At 38.8% G+C, this 21405-nt stretch overlaps 1 protein-coding gene and 1 long non-coding RNA gene across 3 annotated transcripts; one reads left to right on the forward strand and one right to left on the reverse strand.

The window, feature by feature from the left end:
* Window positions 1–863: 863 nt before the first annotated feature.
* Window positions 864–17471, reverse strand: LOC139767238 (phosphonoacetaldehyde hydrolase-like). 2 transcript variants are annotated; one of them, XM_071696382.1, is made up of 7 exons: window positions 17241–17471; window positions 14381–14467; window positions 12193–12311; window positions 9132–9288; window positions 6802–6977; window positions 2267–2392; window positions 864–1337 (listed from the first exon to the last, which is right to left on the reverse strand). In XM_071696382.1, exons 1-7 carry the CDS (start codon window positions 17260–17262, stop codon window positions 1149–1151), a joined length of 876 nt encoding a protein of 291 aa, XP_071552483.1. In that variant the 5' UTR covers window positions 17263–17471; the 3' UTR covers window positions 864–1148. The 2 variants fall into 2 exon arrangements, with proteins under 2 accessions (XP_071552483.1, XP_071552482.1); XM_071696381.1 differs by lacking the exon at window positions 17241–17471 and adding an exon at window positions 16802–16874 and having other exon boundaries at window positions 1080–1337.
* On the forward strand, window positions 1227–2362 carry LOC139767239 (uncharacterized). The gene is made up of 3 exons (XR_011717020.1): window positions 1227–1366; window positions 2003–2058; window positions 2227–2362. It is a non-coding gene; the product is annotated as an uncharacterized lncRNA (long non-coding RNA).
* Window positions 17472–21405: the final 3934 nt, after the last annotated feature.

A 21405-nucleotide genomic window follows, 5' to 3' on the forward strand; every position in this document is an offset into this window, starting at 1 on the left:
AAAATATGTCTGTGTTAGAGGAGAGGTTGTGACACTTGGACGGTATAGGCATATATTTGTTCCAGACTTAGGGAAAGGAAAAAAGGCTTCGTTTCAGTTATAGCCTAACCAGTCTTTGATGTGTTCCTTGAAGTCTCCTGCAGAGAGGATCTTAGACCCTGGATATTAAGAAAGCAGAGCTTTGTGGCAAGTAGTCAAATAGAGGGATGAGAGGTGAGAGATTTCTAGCCAGATGACATCAAAAGTAAGATACTCAAGGTCAACAAAGCAAGCAATATGTGATTATGAACTACAGTAAGCACAAACTTCATCTTTGGAGAAGAAACGATGATAGATATTATAGTAGATCTAAAATTGCAAAGGAGAAGCAGATTTGGACAGTTGGCTCTCAGAGAGAAGAAAAAGATAAGAGGAGTAGATAAGCAGGTGGTGTTCAACAGGGGAAAATTAGAATTAAGACCACCATGAGAATGTTGCAGAAATGGAAAGTGCCATGTCTAGGAGCTGTAGCTATGGTAGAGGAGTGGATTCTAGTCACATGATGGCATTCAAGCAAGTCCTAAGATTCACTGAACCCCTCTCAGCTGATAGTGCTATTCTAAATCAGTGCCAGAGATTTGATGGTTGTGATGCTATAATTCTAAGTACTGAAAAGCAAGAAAATACAAAAAAAAAAAAAAGATATGTTATGTGTCAGTTATATGTTGTCAAGTGTTGTATGAGAAAAAGAGGATGTGGGATTGGCAGTGAATACCAGCTTCCCACTTGTAGGTGAGGCAAGGGAAAATATAGTTTTCATTCTCTTGGTAACTCTCTTGCATTACAGATCAACATATGAATAATGAAGGCTTTGAAAAAAATGCTGTGGTAATAATTTTATTCCAGTTTTGATTACATGTTTGTTGCTGTCCAGCGCAAAGGATAGGTGTATTTAGAAAAAGGGTTTCACAAGTTATTTTTCATTTCTTTTTCTTACACTCACATTTTGGTTCATTCCTGGTCTTACCTCCCATGCTTCCTTGTCCATCATTATCTTTCCCTAAGCCTTCCTTTTTTTACATCATTGCTCCCATGCTTCCTTGTCTATCATCATCTTTCCCTAAACTTCCTTTTTTACACTGTTGCTCGCCAATATCTCTTATACTGGCTCAAGGCCTCTCCCCAGAAGCCAGCCGCCTATTGATGTCTCTTACTACAGCAGGAATGTCCTTGATGGAGTCGACGACATAGTGGCTGCCAGCATCATGCAAGACCTCATAAGCCCGAGTCAGCTTTCTCTGTAGGTCCTCCTTGGGCATCGTGTCCAGTTCCCTCTGTGTTGCTGCCACATAATTCCCCTGGACCACACATCAAGAGAATGAAAATGGTAAGATCATCTTTAAATTACCTTCAAGCATTCCCCACCATAAGTGATTTGTGTTCTTTCTTCCATACCATTATATAATTATGAAAAATGGAATGTCTTCTTGCCATCGCTATATCTCTGAATGCTTCAAAATCAACAGCAAATAAAATAATGTGCAAAGCAAAATTAATTTAGGTACTATATATATATGACTCCTTTCTTAGGAAATTTAAGATGTCCCTACCCTATGCAGACTCTCAGGGATAACTCCATCGGAATTATAGCAAAACTGCCTGTTCAGACTGAGAACATCAATAATGCAAACATCTTCCAGCTAATAATGGCTGAGGATCTGGAGAGAATGCCAGAGGTTATATACCTAAGAATGCCACTAGTATATCCAAAGAGAACATTTAGTAAAATTTCCATCAAAAAATCATCCAATGCACTTGGGGTGGCATAATAACCATCACTGACTTACAGTTAGCTTTAATGATAAGATAGATCTAAATATCATATGATTTCTTTCCCTATTCTTCCAGTTAAAATGTTGATGAAGTAGAAAACATCCTCACCATTTCTATCAAAATGCTTGGTTTTTCATTTATGGATTGTACGAAAATTAACATTATTTTTCACCCCTTCCTCACCATGAAGAGATATAGTGAGTGCCCAATACAAGTCCTTCTGCAAGAATTTCAACTTTGTTGCAGGTGAGAAAACTGTGCTAAGTGATGTTTTAGGCTCAATATTATAACTGGAAGTTCATTATATGCTTCATAGTAAATTTATTTTTTTTCTTTTTGCCTATCATGAAGATTTTTGCTAAATAACTTTGCTTTTTTTTCATTTTATTCAATGGCAACATTATTGGGGACTAGAGAGTGACTTTAGAAGAGTGGGTGCATTCCCGAAACTCACCGTCTTAGCAACACCCACAGTCCAGCAGCCAGCAGTGATGCCTTCCTTGATGCCATCCACAGTATCATCAACTTTAACCACTGCCTCAATGGGGCTTACATCTAGTCGTATGGCATTCAACCACACCTAATGAAAGGATATAACATTTAATGGTGCTATATCAAAAAGTTAACATTAGTATGTGGAAGTTTTTGTGACTACCTTAATGGATTCATAGTGTTAATGCTGTGGATATGTTTGTAGAATTAATGTTTGAATGAGTGCTTTACATGGATGTGGCAGACATAGTTAAGCATCCTTAATCCAAAATGCTCCAAAATCCAAGACTTTTTACATGGTAACATGACGTTACTAATGCAGAATTCCACACCTGCCCATGCTGGACTCTGACGCTGTGTCGGCACCAGTTTGTACTGTAACCTCTTAATCAAAACACAGCATCATAGGTGGAAACTGAAAACCTTCAGTTTGTTGTTGTTGTTGTTTAACAGCTGATACAGGTATTCTGCTGATGCTACTGTGCTGCTTAGTTACCCTAACACATTATTTTTCAATTGTATTAATGTTACTTCATATTTTACTACTGTTCAGTACTTATGTGTGAATAAGTGAAAGAAAATGATTGCTTACCAGTAGCATATAAATTGTCAGGAAGGTGATGCCAAACAAGCACAGACTGTCCTCATGGGCCTTTAAGGTTGACACTAGCTTTCTGATGGTTGTATTACACATAAATTTGTATAAATTACCTTCAGGCTATGTGTATAAGGTTTATATGAAACATAAATGGATTTTCTGTTTAGACTAAGGTCCCATCCCAAGATATCTCATTATGTATATGCAAATATTGCAAAATCCAATAAAATCTAAAACACCTCTGATCCGGCATTTCGGATAAGGGATACTCAATCTGTATTGTGTAGTGAAGGGATTAAGTGTACAATAATGTACTTTGTATATGATTTGAGTGGTGTTATGGACTTTGTTCAAACTTACCATTGCATGAACATAAAACTGTCAGTTAAATCCAACACTGACAGAAACTGCTGTTTCGAGACAGTTTTGAAACCCAATGGCATGCTTCTTCGTTAAGTCTAGGACACTCCCTTAAGATAATGTAAAGATTGTCATCACTAACATAAGTGTGTGAATCATTCATTATAGGAGAAATGTGAGTACATAAGCCACTCATCACACTTGGTAGGCTGGTATATAATGCATTCATTCCAAGTGCTGGGTGGGTACATTAGGCAGACATTACAGGCCTAGGATCATTTTATGATGTATTCATTACAGTCAAAGAAGGCATAAAAAACATTCAATAAAGAAGCTGGGTGGTTACAAAAAGTATTCACAGTGGGTGTAGAATAGATGCATACCTATTCAACTGATAACACAGTGGGTACAAGAAGCCTTCGTTAGATAAATGTGATAATTTCTGCAAGGTAAGGATGAATAGATGAGGGATTCATTGTAGTGAAGTATATATAATATAAACTTTTATCATATGAAATAATCATTGCATACATCTAAAGACAGTAAAGACAGGTCAGAGAATAATACCCATCAAAATAATAGATTAGCACATCGAAGATAAATATATTCCAATAGTTTACATGAATTCTACTACATATTTTGTTGCACTGTTCTGGTAGCTAAGAACAGTGTATACATAAGCAACCAATAGCATATTTAATTTGCAGACATTGGTAACCATGTTGGATGGATTAATGTAGTGGATATGGTACCTAAGTTAACGTAATGGATATGATGGATATGCTAATGGTATGCATGTGGTGAATGACAGAGGGTAATAGATGTGATAGATGGTCAGTGTATTGGACGTACTAATTTAGTCAATGTATCAGCTAGCTTTACTGGCTAAAAATCAGAGTAAAGGAAGGCAAAAGAATAATATGTCCAGTGTTTCAAATGTATCAGAATACAAAGAATATGAATTCACAAGTTGAACATACCAGCAGATGGCAGATACAAGTAGAAAAGTATGTATGTTGTGGTGATGACAGACTGGGTAAGATATGGTGATGTGTGCAGTCCCTCCAAGACTCTCAAAAATCTGTACTTAATTTGTATTTATGAGTCACATGTGCTATTTTTCAGGATTTTTGAGGTAGAGAGATTATGTGGTCAGTGTTAGTCATATTCTAACAATACCCATTACCCTGATTTTACAGCAAAAGATAAGGCATTTCAACCGCATAAATGTCTTCAGGAGTGGTAAAGGACATGTGAATCAGGTCTTTGCTTTGAGGAATCTCTGTAAGGAATACTTGAAGAAACAGGATTTGTATGTGGATTTACGGATCTGGAGAGAGCATATGATACAGGTGATAAAGTTGTTATCTGGAAGGCATTGTGAATATATGGTGTGAGACAAAAGCAGCTAGAAGTAATAAAGATTTATCAAGAGAGTAAAATGTGTATGCAAGTATGAAGAGATGAAGGTAAGGTCCGCCACAACAGTGTTTGGTGACACCATGGTTTTCTAATTTGTTTATGAATGGGATGGTGAAGATGTAACTCATTTTTTAGATAGTTTTCGATTAAATAGTTATATTACAATATTCTATTCATACTGTGCTTGATATAATACATTCACTGAAATGTAACATTTTTCTGAAATGACGTAAGTATTACACTTGGAAAGTGGGATAAAAGCATGAAGAAAACAACTGACTCTCCTTCTTTCATTGTTCAAATGGTTACCGTAACCACTTTCCAAATGATTTTCAGTTAAGAACTGTTGTATTACAATAACATTCTGTCCTAACCGACTTGAATAAATACTTGATTGGAAATATACAATATTTTTGCTATAAATACCCACATTTCACTGTAAAGTGTCATAATAATGAATGGTAAAAAAATTGCCTTTGGCGTTCAGCGTTTCAGACTCAGCGAACCTCAGTTTATGGGAGGTGGAGTGTTTTCAGTGAGGATTTTCTGAAAAGAATTTTATATGCCATAAAATATGATTCTTTATTACCCTAATTTGTTGTTCCATTACCCTCAAAAACTTTGATCGACCTATACACAAGGCATGTCATAAATCAGTGATTTCTGGGCCAAAAATTAAGAGTCGACCTACACACAAGGTAGACTTACAGATTAGTATATATGGTATGATATGGAAATGGTGTGGTGGGTGCAATGATCCACTAAAAATGCAGTGGATGATTATGTGTAGTGAATGAAATGTTGGTTTTCTTGTCCTTGGTTAGTGATCTTCAATAGGTAATAAGATCATAAGTTAGCAAAGTTAACATGTTCACAGGTGATACAAAACTAAAAGCAGAAATTGATGAGAAAGACTTTAAAACATTGCAAGGGGATCTTAATGCTCTGACAGCTTAGAAGAATGGGGGGGAGGATGAACTTTACTGTGCAAGGAGAATTAAAAGGGGATCAGGATGACCTCAGTGGAACTATGAATTAGCTTGGAAGAGTTTAGAGGAATCAAACTATAAGAAAGATCTTGGGATATCATTGTAAAGCACATTATTAGTTGACACATATCTGGGGAATTTTACAATAGTTAATGCATTAATGGCAAACCTAGGAGTAACAGACATTAAGGTCCATAGATGCAAGTATGTTTAGAAATATATGTATTTTTGCAGCATCCCTACATAATGAAGCATATATATGAGTTGGAAAGAGTGCAAAAATGTGTAACTACAATGGTGCCCAAATTTACAGGTCTGGTCTATAAAAAAAAAAAAAAGGTTGGAAAAAATGTCTATCTTCAAAAAAAAATATGAACTAATTGATTTTGATAAAGGATAAATTTTTTCAAAGCTGGATGGAGAGTTTAGGGGATGTGCATGGAACCTTAAAAAGAAAACAATGAAAAGGGATATGAGGAAATATGTTCTCTGTTGAGTAACAGAAAAATCTGACATTTGAAATTCAACAAGGTTGGTCCAACATATGCATTTCAGAGGTGGAACAAATGATCATATGCTCACTTCCTCTAGGTATAAACAGGACAGGTAAAGTGGTGCTCAAAGCCATATCACACCACCCATGTACAAGATTTTGGTTTTGCCTTCTCTCACTATAATAAAGCTAACACATTAGTCTTAACATCTCCCAACATGCATGATATACCTATCCTCGTTATTTTTGTTCCTAACTTCACACCCTTTTCCTTGCATCCTTTTTCCTATAATGAATCTTTTTTTTTCTAAAGAAATTTGATCTCTCCCTTTTCAAAAAGCAGGTTTTTCACCCCCTCAAAAACTCTTCAATGTTTTTTTTTCTCCTTTCCATATAATGAATGACTTTGATAAAGGATTTTTGTCTGTGCCTGAAGCCTTTAACATACAAAGGGTAGTTATACATACACTGTGCATGACAACAACACAGCTAACGTACAAGGCAAGTTTAGTCAGAAACACATCCACCAAATATACCTAAGCCAGATCACTTTCTCACTACATTTGTTATGGTGTCTACTTAGTTATGCTTATTCACGTGACAGGACACAGGTTGATTACGGTACAACTACTGACCATGTAGGGCATGGGTCGGGCCTGAGGTACTTCATCAGCAGTGACATAAGCATCAGGGACATAGCCCTGGGCAGTGGCAAGAGGTTTGAGCTTCTCCACAATGGGTGAGGGATAACCAGTGCATGATCCTATTTTGATACCCATCCCGCGAAGCTCATTTATGCTTTCAACTGTGCCTGTCGAGAGTTGAGAGTTACTGCACATCTACATTAGGCCATGAAGGTTTGGAAGGTACAAAACAGATAAAACTTATAAACAAAATAGCTAAGGTTTTTGGTTGGCTTTATGGTAAGGAGCAGAATTTAAAGAAAGTTTCTGTTGTAGCAGAAGCACTCATTAGTCTTATCTCAATGTTTGATGACACTGTGGTAGATGTCCATTCAACATTATCCATAATATAAAAACTTGAAAATGAAAATTTTAAATTAAAAGGAAACTTTACCTAACTAGTTTTAGTTGAAAGCATATTTCCATGCATAACTTTTACAAAGCCCAGTTAGAAATAAGTATGCTGGACAATATCATTTTCATAAAGGCAAGAGTTTAAAACTCCCTCTGCAACACACAAATAGTAATTACACACACACACTTGAGAGAGTACAGAAAAGAGCAACCAAAATGGTACATGAATTGAGAGAGTTGAACTACAATAAAAGGCTGAGGACTTCAAAGGAGAAAGAGGGGGCTGATAACCGCAGTAAAGTTTCTAAATCAACTGGATGATATTGACTGGGAACAATTCTTCAAGAAATGCAGCACCAAAGTAACCACAGACTACAATAAAAAGCTGTGTCACAACCTGGTTAGAAAGTGTGTCACGAAGCACTGGTTTAGTGTTAGGGAGGTGGATGGTTGGAATAATAAACTAACCAATAAGCCACAATATTGGTAGTTTACAGGAGTTTAAAAGGCACTTGATGGCAAAGAAAGTTCAGGAGATAGGGCACCATGAGTGTAGAACTTTCCATCCATATTGTACAGATATGTAATGAAAGACAAATAATTACACACACTATGGAAAAGTCTTACTGATGAAGGTAGTGTGTAAGATTTTGGAAAGGATTATTGGATGAGCAATTATCTAAGTGAGAAATAGCACGCTGAGGAAAAGGAGGTCATGTGTAACATTCCTCTTAGATTTCTATAAGAGAGAACTCAGCCTTAGACAAAGAAAAGCTGGGAGGATTGTTTGTATCTGGACTGCCTAATGGAAGGCTAATTATGAAATCTGGATCACCAGGCAAGAATGAGAGGGAAACTCCTTTAATGATTCAAATATTATGTTTAGGAAGGGGGTACAGAGGATGCAAGTTCAAGGAGCCTTCTCCCAATGTGTCAAGGTGACCAACAGAGTACCACAGGGTCCATTCTGGGATGATGCAAAGGTCATGAGGGAAGTGAAAAGCAAAGGGGATTGCATAAACTTACAACAGTACCTAAATAGACCAAATCTGGTTTGATACATGGTTGATGAAATTAAACCCAAGCAAATGCAAAGTAATAAGGATGGGGCAAAGTGATTTCAGGCCTCAATATGATTATCATCTAGCAGAAAATAAGCTTCAGGATTCTGTGATTGAGAAGGAATTAGGAGTCAACATCATCCACAACCTGTCACCAGAGTCCTACATTTGGAGAAAAGTTAAGATAAACTGTCTGCTGACAAATATTAGAATAGTTTTCAAGTATAGGGATGAGGAAATACTAAGCAAGCTGTTCATAGCCTTCATAAAGCTAAAATATAACAGGCTTCTCAAGTTTGGTCAGCACACATAGAGAAGCACAAAGAGCTACTAGAGAAGGTTGAGGAGGGCAACAAAGAACAGAGAGAGCTGAATTACAGGGCAGGACTAGAGAATATAAATTTGCCCATCTTGGAAGAGAGAAGAGTGAAAAGTGACTTTATCACAGCCTTTAAGCTTTTAAAACAGATCAATGATGTAGACAGTAAAGAGTTTTTCAAAAGATATAGGGGTAAAGCAACCAGAGAACAAAATATAAAATTAAGAAAGCAACTTGTTGAAAGAAAAAAAAGGAAAAAAGTACTTTCATAGTATAAGAGTAATGGATGAATGGAACAGAATGATTGAGGATACAGTTAATGCAGACAGAATACATACATTTAGGAAGTATGACAGAAAAAAATGTTCAAGAGACGGAGCTCTGATGGGGCTTCTCAACAGTAAAACTCCCTCCTCATACAGCACAAATAGGTAATTACAAATACACGTGCACACAACTGAAACATCCATACACTAAACTTTTCGAATTATTCCTCCAGCTGAGCTCTGCAGCATACACCCTCATCCTACATCTAACCACTAACTCACCATCAATCAGTTTGGAGTACTTCTCCAGTGCTGCTATATTCTTGGGTACAAACTTGGCATACATGCGATCAATGTCAGCTGCAGTGGGAGGTGAGCCATTGGCCTGTAACCACCTTGCTCTCACACCTTCCATTTCAAGCATCTTGGATATATGGGCCTGTAGAAAAGAGGGCAAGGTTATTGTATTACATCATTCATAAAGTACTGAGTCTGCTTGCACCAGAAAAAAAAATCTGCTTAAGAGTAAACTCCAGTGCCAGCCCTTCCTATATGCTCTTTACACTCAGAAAACATGGCCTCAACCACTTAGGAGGCCCCCTAGTCCCAACTATTATATGGCAGTATTCATAATGGCTGCTCTTGCTGTGGGCAGCTCCCTTTGGTCAGATTTTCAAAATCTACCACCATTACCATCCTAAACTTAAGTACTAGAGATGCTGTTTTGCCTCCAGGAGAAGCAATCGCAAGAACTGTACCCAAACCTGTGGATAGCACTTAGGATTGCTGTAACACTTTCCATTACTGTAGCCTTTACAGAAAGAAGTTTCTACAAATTGAATCTCATTGAGACCTGCCTGCTTTCAACAATGGATCAAGAACACCTGAGTGGACTTGCTGTCATCAGCACCAACAAAGAGATTGGGCAGCATCTCCCGTACAATGACAGGATAGTTGACTTTGCCTCATGGATATGCAAAATGGTACATCTCTAAAAATATTGTTACTATATTGGATGATCAAATGCTAAGTATTTAATTTCATTAATATTTTCTAACAGCATCACTAGTGATTTTTCATTTACATTGTAACCTCCCACTGCAGTATATGTTTACCATTCCTATTTTTCTGCAATACTAATTCAAAAATTTATACTACAGGCTTTCATTTTCCTTAATTTTGATAGGTAAAAGAAAATAAAGATTATCTGTGTAATATTTCAGACAATTTAGTTTTGCCTCTCAATTGTAATCAGAAAGCAGGAAAGTGTTGCACTACACACCCTAAATTTTCAAATTTTTCCAGGGTCATGCCCCTGGGCCACCAATAGCTTGCAATTTAGGAGGGAGTTTAATAGATGGAGGGGCCCCCCAAAAGAGACTCAGCTTAGGGCCCAAAAGGCTAGGGCCAGGCCTGGCAAAATATCAATTTTTCTTTGTACGTTTCTTTTGTGCTAATCTGTCCGTCTGTCTAGAATAGTATTTTCATGTGGATATATTTCAGTAAATTTGTTTAGGCTAATAAGAAACACTCCATGCACACAGTTTATCAAAGTTCTGTGTCTTATGAATAATATAAGTTATAAGGACATGTTAGTTTGTGCTGCCAAGTGCATCATATTATGCATGTTTGTTAAAACTCTTCAATATTTCCTTTATAAATAATTTTCTTTCAAGCACAGTAATGAGAATTTGAGGGTAATTTACAGAATAGTGGGATCAGTTTTCCCATGCTATACAGTTCCAATTCATTATACTGCTCTTATCTATCTATATCTCTGATGCTCACTCCCTCCAGGAACTCCCATCAAAGGAGAGAAATGGTGGATGAATGCATGGAATGGTGTATGCAAGGAAGGCATGTAAGAACAGAGATAAGTGGAAACTCTTTTGCTGTGGCCACCCCCATGATAGGGAGGGCTATCTGTATTAGGTAAAAGATAATTAGACAAGAAAAAATTTTCATTCAATCCATATGATAATGGGAGAATACAGGGGTTTTATTTGCCAAAGCATGGAATCCTGCTCATGCATCTCTGGGGTTGGCCTAACCCTCTACCTCTCCATCAACTTGAGTGGAATCAAGAGTCTTCCATCTCATCAATTCTCCTGGCACTACCTCTTCAACCTTCCCTTCCCATACACCAAAATATTGCTACTCTTTTTATTCTGCAGGTATTACTTTGGCCACTATTCTCATGATCTGTTTTTGTGTGTCCCCACCACCAAGGTTTGGACCCACGGCACAAGTCTGGCTGCTGCTTCCCACAACTTCTGCTTGGAGGCCAGCCACTCAAGGATTGGCCGTTATGATACATCCTTTCCTCAAAGAGCTAAGCTGTGGAATTTTCTTCCTTCTTTTTCTTTTCCTCCTCATATAACCTTTCTTCCTTTAAAAGTCAATACTTTCTCTTCAACTTTCTTCTTTTACCTGAGATGGTTTGACTGAGGAATTTTATTTGTCTATTAAATATCGGTCACAATAGAAAAAGGGGAGCATCATGTAAATCAATAACAAACCATTACACATTCTGTTATTTTACAACCCACCTGGTAATTTAAGCCAGGAAGAATTAGCATATTGTATTTCTTATGCAAATGGGAAAATAATTTGTGAGAGTTTACTGCTAGACATGACCTTTTGGGATACCAAAGGCAGTAACTCTACTGGCTGTATCCTTAATGATTTTGTTAGTACATTAAAACTTCTATTATCCAAAATGCTTGGGGAATCAGTTATTTTGGTAAAAAAAATGCAGTTATTCGATTTTTTAAAATACATTATGCAATTCAGAAATTGCCCATCCCACAATCTATGTGAGAGTATGTTGGGCAAAACCCTTGCGCAGAGATCACATATAACATATAGTGAACCAATAAAAATTGAGAAAAGTGGGATGTGATGCATCTTCATGGTCAGCACTGGCAGATTCTCTTTTGTTTCCTTTCAAACAACATTATTTCACTTTTACTTGCATTTAACTTCAATTGCCTGTGCTTATACACATCATACAACACACTCACAACCTTCTGTAACTCCTCTTCACTCTCAGCAAACAACACAGTATCATCTACAAACAGGCTTGTCACTAGACACATACTGCACTGCCATTCTCAGTCTCTGGACCCCCTTTCCCTAGTTTTGTTTTCAACTCTCTTATCAATCTGTCCATATATATTTTAAAAAGCCATGTTTTCATCACACAGCCTTGCCTCACACCCACATGTATACTGAAACATTTGCTCAACTCTCCATCCACTTTTACACATGCATTTGCTCCTCTTTACAAGGCTATCAGAATGTGAACGATGTAGAACTACATGAACATTGGTGTGCAACTTACCCGCTTGTGCATGCCCATAGGTCCCCTAGCTTCCTCGCTGGTCACAGCCACACCCTCTTCTTGGAACAACTCCATGAAGGCTCCAGCAGGAGAGAACACCCCACAGTCAATCACTGTTCCTTTAACAAGTCAATGAATACAATGAAGACACAGTGAATATATAAATTATAGGTATGACCTAAAACAGATCAGAGACTACCTGGAATAATGTGTAACATAGAAGGCCATGACCATATACATCTCAAAGACAAATCCTGATAAGAAGACATTGTACATTAGATTTAACTATATCTGTAATAGTTCAACTCCAGAGAATAAGTATTTTACGAAATATACCACAGGGCAAGTCACACACAACGAGGATATTTTCATATGTTAACTGAGAAGGCACGGGGAGTGACCTAATCAATGCCACCTCAATGCTATTTCACGTGTGGCGGGGTGGCGACAGGAATGAATGAAGGCAGCAAATATTAATATGTACATGTGTATATATGTATATGTCTGGGTATGTATATGTATGTATATGTTGAAATGTATAGGTATGTGCATGTGTGGGCTTTTATGTATATGCATGTGTATGTGGGTGGATTGGGCCATTCTTTCATGTTTCCTTATGCTACCTTGCCAATGCAGGAGACAGCAACTAAGTATAATAAATAAATATAAGTATTTATTTATCTATTCATATATTAATTCTATCTATTATACATAATTGCTGTTTCCTGCATCAGCGAGGTAGAGCCAGGAAACACACGAAGAATGGCCCATCCATTCATACATATACATAAACGCCCATACACACACAAACAAATACATATCAACATATACATACACATACACATATATACATATATACACATGTACATATTCATACTTGCTTGCCTTCATCCATTCCTGGTGCCACCCCACCCCACAGAAACAGCATCGCTACCCCCTGCTTCAGCAAGGTAGTGCCAGGAAAACAGACAAAAAAGGCCACATTCGTTCACACTCAGTCTCTAGCAGTCAAGTATAATGCACTGAAACCACAGCTCCTGATCCACATCCAGGCCCCACAGACCTTTCCATGGTTTACTCCAGATGTTTCACATGCCCTGGTTCAGTCCAATGACAGCACATTGACCCCGGTATACTACATTGTTCCAATTCACTCTATTCCATGCATGCCTGTGTGGATCAGGTGTGTATTTTGAATGCATGTGAGAAATACCTAGAAAAACATAGATTTGTATGTGGCACCTACATAACACCCAAGGACTGACCCAAACACAATATCCAGGGACTGGCCCCTCTACACAACACCCAAGGAGTGGCCCATACAAAACACCCAGGAACTGGCCCCTACACAACACCCAGGGACAGGCCCCTACACAACACCCAGGGACTAGCCTCTACACAACACCCAGGGACAGACTCATACACAACACCAAAGGACTGGCACTTGATCACCACCTAGGGACTGACCCTTACACACCACCCAGGAACTAGTTCCTGAATACCATCCAATGACTGGCCTTTACCCAGGAATGATCTCAATAAGTACCTGGGGACTAATATGATGACATCACCTGGGACACGATCTCTGTACCATATGATGACAACTCCCCGGGACAGGACATCTTTTCTAAATGATGAAATCACGTGGAACAAGACCTCTGTACTACATGATGACATACCTGGAACACGACTTCAGCACTACATGGTGCCCTTCCCTGGGAAAGGACATCTGTACTATGTGATGACACCACCTGGGCCACTCACTACCTCTAGGATGCATGACATCACCAGGGAGACATCTGTACTAGTAATGACATCACCTGGGATATAAACTCTGAACTACATGACATCACCTGGGATATAAATTCTGTATTAATGACATCACCTGGGACACAGTCTCTTTATTACATGATGACATGACCTGGGGCATGACCTCTGTACTCCATGATGACATTACCTGCGACAAGACGTCTGTACTATGTAATGATATCAAATGATGACAGCACAAAGGACACGATTTCTTTGCTACATGATGACATCACCTGGGACACAATATCTTTACTTAAGGATGATATCACCAAAGATGGGACATCTGTACTACATGATAACATCTCCTGGGACATGATCTCGGTATTACAGGATGACATCATCTGGGTACTGATCCCTGGACTATACCCAAGAGACTGACCTGCCCAGTCGAGCACGACAGCCTTGACCTTGCCATGGTAGCGCCTGATGACTCTATATTCACTCCTGGGGTTGACCAGCACCTCATCTGTGGAAAGCCAGCTTCACTTTAGTGGTCATCCTAACAATGGCATTATTGCAGTATTACTGATTGTTACTGCTGTGGGTCATGAGCAGTGATGGCACCCGTGTCTGTATTTTGTTGTGGGCCAAGAACAGTAATGGAGCCACTGTCTGTTGTTCTGTGGGTCATGAGCAGTGATGGAACCAATGTCGTGGGTCATGAGCAGTGATGGAAATATTAGGAGCCATTATGAACTTTTATGGAGGGGCGAATAGTGAATTTTCATCAAGGGGTGAATTATGAACTTTCATATAGAAGGCGAATTATGAACTTTCAAGGAGGAAGGGGCGAATTATGAACTTTCGAGGGGGATGGGCGAAATATGAACTTTCAAGGAGGGAGGGGGGGTGAATTATGAACTTCGAGGGGGACGAATTATGAACTTTCAAGGAAGGGGGGCAAATTATGAACTTTCAAGGAAGGGGGCGAATTATGAACTTTCAAGGAGGGGCGAGTTGTGAACTTTCATGGAGACAAAACTTTCAGAGAGGGGGAAGTGAAAATCATGAACTTTATTATAATAGAGGGGGGGGGACCGAATCTTCACTGAGGGGTGAATCATTGAACTTACATGGAAGAGACGAATTATGAACTTCCTTGGAGGTGGGATCGAATTATGAACTTTCATGGAGATGTGGTGGGGGGGGGAATACGAACTTTCATGGAAGGGGGTGAATTATGAACTTTTATGTAGGGGGAGCGTATTAACATCTTTCAATGAGAGAGAGAGAGAGAGAGAGAGAGAGAGAGAGAGAGAGAGAGAGAGAGAGAGAGAGAGAGAGAGAGAGAGAGAGAGAGAGGAACTTTCACAGATGGGACGAATTATAATCTTTCATGGCTGGGGGTTAATTCTGAACTTACATGTAGAGGGGCGAATTAATAAATCTCATTGAGGGGGGCGAACTATGAACTTTCATGATGGGGTACGGATAATGAACTTTCATGGAGGGGGGCGCATTAAGAACTTTTATAGAGGAGGCGAATGAAGAACTTTCATGGAGGGGGCAATTATGAACTTTCAAAAAGGGGGGCAAATTATGAACTTTTATGGAGGGGGCGCATTAAGAGCTTTTATAGAGGATGCGAATGAGGAACTTTCATGGGGGGGGGGGGGGCAATCATGAACTTTCAAAAAGGGGGGCACAAATTATGAACTTTTATGGAGGGGGCGAATTATTAACTTTCATGCAAGGTCGAATCAAGAACTTTCAGTCGTGGAGGGGGTGAATTAAGTTGAGCTTTCATGGAGGAGTGAACTTTCATATGGGGGGGCGAATGAAGAACCTTAATTGAGGGAGTGGGGGCGAATTAAGAGCTTTCATGGAGGGAGCATATTAAGAACTTTCATGGAGGAACAGTTTAAGGTTTAAGAGCTTTCATGAAGGGGCGAATGAACAAATTTCATAGAGAGAGAGAGAGAGAGAGAGAGAGAGAGAGAGAGAGAGAGAGAGAGAGAGAGAGAGAGAGAGAGAGAGAGGGCAATTAAGAACTCGCTAAGACAATAACGAAAACTCAAAGACTAGAATGGCATGTAAGAACATACTCTTATCTCTGAGAAGTTAGCAGTTTTTTCATCATTTGCATGTCCAATTCTCATATAAACTAAATACAGGTGTTGTACAGTTTCAAATGTGTCGGGCGATAATTTCAGAATTGAACTGTACTTGTAATATTCTGTAACAAAAAAAACTAATAACAATAACAAACATAGGTTCGCTTGATGAAACAAATTAACATACTTTTGCAAATCAATGAAACAAGTTAAACGTATAATCTATACATCTATTTGTCCTCTCGAAGGATTAAAAAGGGTAAAGATTAATTGTAAGACACCATTAATCATCAGTGCCATTAAATTAATGGTGCACCGTATATATCATGGGAAGCCACTGCCCCACTGCGATCCCCTTCCTTGGATACACCCGTCTGTATCTGGCAGCAATCTGTCTATAACAGACACCCGTTGTGATCAACTGGTAATATTTCGTCATTAATAACAAAACCATGACGGACGCCTGTTCACAACACCTGTCTACACCCACCCAACTCGTCTTCATGACCAACCTGCCTTGTCTGTCCATACAAGCCGTGACCTTATCGCAGGTGACCTGTCTATATTCACCACCTGAACATACCGGTGACCTGTCTATACTCACCACCTGAACACACCAGTAACCTGTCTATATTCACCACCTTGTCGCAAGAATGACCCGTCTATAGTCACCACCTTATCGTAAGTGACCCGTCTATAGTCACCACCTTATTGTCAAAGTGACCTGTCTATAATAAGCACCTTACCGTAAGAGTGACCTGCGCCTTTGTCTACATCACCAACGTATGTGTGTGGAGAAGCCATCTATCGTCGGCCAGCAGCGTGTATGGAGGTCACCTACTACAGTTATCGTTAACACATACTAGCCCTTTACCCGTAGCATTATAGCTGTTATTACTTTGTAATGTTTCTTTTATACCTCAGTCGTCACCTGTCATTGTAGAGAAAACATATTCTATGGCAACCATCATTCTGCAGCAACCATAACCATGTCAAGCGCTTGTTACTGACATCAATTGGCAGTAGTAACGAACACAATGGCACGCTTAAAGACTCTTACATAACGGCAACGTTAAAGTGGGTGGATGAGTCTGATGACTAATGTGTGATATTGCTTTCGCCTCTCAACTTTACCCTAGGAACTGAGCCTCATCAATTAAGTGATACGAATTAAGATTCACTTACTCTTAACATTGTAGAGTTCCATGTCGTCCTAAGGCAAACAGTTCCCTCAGATGGCAACAAGTACTCTCGTCAGTAGCTACGCCCAGATGTTAACGAGTAATGTCAGACCCAGACAGTCTCTCCTCACTCCCAGTAGCAATCTCCTGCAGGGACCAGGGAAACAGCTCTACCACCAACACATATGCCAGACGCTAACTAATGCGTGGCGGAGCCGAGCCGGGACCCGCTGTTGCCAGGCGGTCGACTAGCGTGGAAACAAATTAGAGCGAGAGTCGTATCATAAGACCACGTCTCTTGACCAATATATCCCTCGGAGTGGGGGCCCAGCCGGCTCCTCAGCTACAGTGGTTAGGGGGACTAGTGGGGTAGGGGCGCTTTAACGAGGGGGCGGGAGATAAGCTTCAGATAAACATGATAGATAATGTGTGAAGTATATAGCGTACGTTTGAGGGTTTGGGATCAAGTTTAATCACCATCTGGCAGTTGATAATCAAGATAACACCAGAGACCTTTGTGGTAGGGGAGGAATTTGCGCGTAATGGTTTTGATTGAGGTTTGTAATAACTACGTGGCCTGGAAATACCCACAAGTCTTAACCTAGATTACAAACTATTCGGAAAATCTCTAACTAAAGTAAATGATGAAAAGGACCTTGAAGTTGTCATTAGCAACAATTTGAAACACTAAAGTGTCAAGCAGCAAGTAGAAAAAGGTAACCAAGTGTTAGGTTTCATAGCCAGGAACAGAGACTATAAGACACCAGAAACAAATATAACATTTTAAAATTCTCTAGTAAGACCACACCTTGAATATTCAATCCAGTTTTGGTCCCCAAACAATTAAAAAAAAAAAAACGAGGAAAATTAGAGCAAGTACAAAGACGCGCGACAAAATTGATGCCAGAAATCTGGCATACGAAAAGAGGCTAACACGATTGAATCACTTCCCCCATAAAAAACTCAAAAGCTGAAAGATGTGGTATGGACGTGGGAAAAAGCTTCTTTTCCTATAGGTGTGTTGGGCACTGAAATAAGTTACCCTCAGACGTAGTGAATGCTAAAACTGTAAATACCTTCAAAAGTCGTTTAGATAAAAATTATGAATTCAGGTATACTTTGAGAAAAACGCCAGAAATAAACGTATAAACGACAGCTGTAACGGGGACACTAAAAGTATAATGTGCAGCAGCGAGGAGTCTGTGATAGCTTAAAAAGTATCGAGCGGATTTTTTTTTTTTTTCGTTAAATCTTTTCTAAGGCTAGAATATGTCTAAATCCTATACAAAGCTAGGACTAGAATGTTTAATCCCTACATAAGCTAAGACTAGGATGTTTAAATTCTACATGTCTAATAACAGAGTATGTTTAAATCCTACATAAGGCTAAGACTAGAATTATTAATTCTTACATAAGGCTAAGACTAGAATGTTTAAATTCTACATAAAGCTAACACTAGAATGTTTAAATCCTACATAAGTCTAAGAGTAGAGTATGTGTAAATCCTAAATAAGGCTAAGACTAGAATGTTTAAATCCTACATAAGGCTAAGACTAGAATGTTTAAATCCTACATAAGGCTGACTAGAATGTTTAAATACTATGTAAGGGTTAGACTAGAATGTTCAAATCCTACCTAAGGCGAAGACTAGAATGTTTACATCCTACATAAGGCTAATTTTAGAATGTTTAAATCCTACATAAGGCTAAGACTAGAAAGTTTAAATCCTACATAAGGCTAAGACTAGAATGTTTAAATCCTACATAAGTCTAATAGCAAAGTATGTTTAAATCCTACATAAGGCTAAGACTAGAATGTTTAAATCCTACATAAGGCTAAGACCAGAATATGCTTCACAATTTTGGCCACCACTGATTACTGCAAGCGTTCTGACTGAGAAGCGGTAAGTGGTACCTGGAACCAGCTTGCACTCTCTGTCAGGATTGCTGGTCTTACTTTGTCTCATCAAAATGATACTACCAGGCAAGTCCTGCCGATACAGTTGTGGGAATGTGACCTTCAAAATAAAGTAGTAAAAATTAAAATGGATTGCATGAGATGGGTAAACATTAGTGCTTGTGCATTTAGCCGTAAGAAAGAACATGAGGGTCTAATGTTTTGGAAACAGCCGAGGGAGTGTGTCAGTAATTTTGACACAAGAGATTAGGGATTACTGAAGGGTGATTCTAATGCGGTGTATAATGTGGCAGTTCAAAGTGTAACTGGGAGGAATGGGGTATTCAATAAGGTGAAAAGAAATGGTGAACAGCTTATGGAGTTGTATGCTGAAATAGGGTTGATAAGAGGGAATACCTGGTTTAAAAAGAGGGACATACACAAGTGTACATATGTGAATAGGAAAGACGGTCAGTAGGAATGACTGAATTTTGTACATGCTAATTTATAGGCATGCAAAAAAGAGAATCCAAGAAGTGATTATTTTGATATAGGCAGTTGTTGGTAAATGTAATCACTACTTGGTAGAAGCAAGGGTGAATATTTCTAAAGATTTTCAATAAAGAGGAAAAATTATGAGTGAGAAAAGAGTGGTGAAATTAAGTGAGCTTGGAAAAGAGACATGTTAAGAAATACCAGGAGAGATTGACTGAAGAAGGGCTAAAGGTAAATAAACAAAGCTAAGGGAGTACATGAGAAATGGGTAATATTTTGGGAACAATGCTGCTATATAAAGAGAAAAGCATGTGGCATCCATAAGGGAGATGAGTGATGATGACAAAGTTACTTGTGAAAGAGAAAAGAGAGGCAATACTTACACGGTAGGAGCGAAAATGATTGGGAGTTGTATAAGAGAAAGTGGCGGAAAGTCAACCAGGTGGTACAACAACTGATGGAGTAAGTATTTTGAGAGACTGATGTTTGTGCATGATGGGTGGTAGATGTACGGTGTTTTGGTTGGGAAGGTTTGTGAGGTGAGAAAGTCATAGAAATTGGGTTGGTGAAGATTTAAGAGGCAATGAAATTCTTTTGCAAAATGAGATGTGGATGGTATTGCAGTTGATTTTCTTAAAGGAGTGACTGTTGTTGATTGGTTAGTTACAATTTTCAATGTATGTATGGATTGGTGGAATGTATGTACATCGCCAATGTGTAATGACTAGTGGGACACAGGTTAGTGCTTAAACTACAGAGGTATAAGTTTGTTGATTGTAACTGGTATGTAATATGTTGTATGGGAGAGTGGCAATTGAGAGAGTGAAGGCATGCACGGAGCATCAGGTTGGGGAGGAACAATGAAGTTTCAGACATGGTGGAGTATGTGAGGATCAGGTAGTTGTTTTAGAGAATGTGCAAGAAATACCTACAGAAACAGAAGAATTTTGATCTATAGACCTAAAGAAAGCATATGATAGGGTTGATAAAGATGCCTCATGGAAGGTCTTGCAAATATATAATGCGAGAGGAAAACTTCAAGAAGCATTGAAAGTTTTTATATAATGTCAAGCTGTTGTGCAAATAGGTAGTGAGGAAGGTAAGTGGTTCCAGATGAAGGTGGGCCTGCAGCACAAGTGTATGATGTTACCATGGCCATTTAATTTGTTTATGGATGGGGTGGTGAGGTGGGTCTTCGAGAGAGGGTCAACTAAATGAATGAAGGGACCTCACAAGTGGGTCAGGGAGAGTGTGAGAAAGGAGACTGAGAGTAATTGTGAGCAAAAGCAAGAATAGTAAGTTTAACAGGGCAAAGAAACAGATTAGTTGGTGTACAAGTTTGAATGAAGAAAATTTTGAGGAAGAGGAGTGTTTTAAATACCTGTGAGTGAAAATGGCAACAAATAGAACCATGGTAGTGGGAAAGAGTTATAGGGTGAGTGAGGGAAGGAAGGTTCTGGGAGCAATGAGGAATGTGTAGAATGAGAAGTTGTTATCTGGAAAGCCATAAAAGTTATGTCTGAAGATATAATACTTCCAACATTGGTGTATGGATGAGAGGCATGGGCTACAGATGAGAATGTGCAGAGAGGGGTTAATTTGTTGGAAATGAAATGTTTGAGGGCAATATGTGAAGTAAGATAATTTGATCAAGTATGTAATAAAAGGGTAAGCGGGAGGAGTGGTCATAAGAGTTTGGTTGAGAGAACTGAAGAGTGTGTGCTGAAATTGTTTGGACATAAGGAAATAATGAGTGTACAGTATAATACTGTGCTGAA

Source organism: Panulirus ornatus, chromosome 59 (genome assembly GCF_036320965.1).
Source record: "Panulirus ornatus isolate Po-2019 chromosome 59, ASM3632096v1, whole genome shotgun sequence".
In the NCBI taxonomy this organism is placed as follows: Eukaryota; Metazoa; Arthropoda; class Malacostraca; order Decapoda; family Palinuridae; genus Panulirus; species Panulirus ornatus.

Excerpts from the sequence above, each read along its gene's own strand:
- LOC139767238 (XM_071696381.1), bottom strand. The coding sequence starts at position 16,859 with ATGGCTTCTCCACACACATACGTTGGTGATGTAGACAAAGGCGCAGGT. Across the intron at positions 9,289-12,192 it reads CTATGGGCATGCACAAGCGG|GCCCATATATCCAAGATGCT; the intron begins GTAAGTTGCACA and ends TCTTTTCTACAG. Across the intron at positions 2,393-6,801 it reads CCCGACCCATGCCCTACATG|GTGTGGTTGAATGCCATACG; the intron begins GTCAGTAGTTGT and ends TCCTTTCATTAG.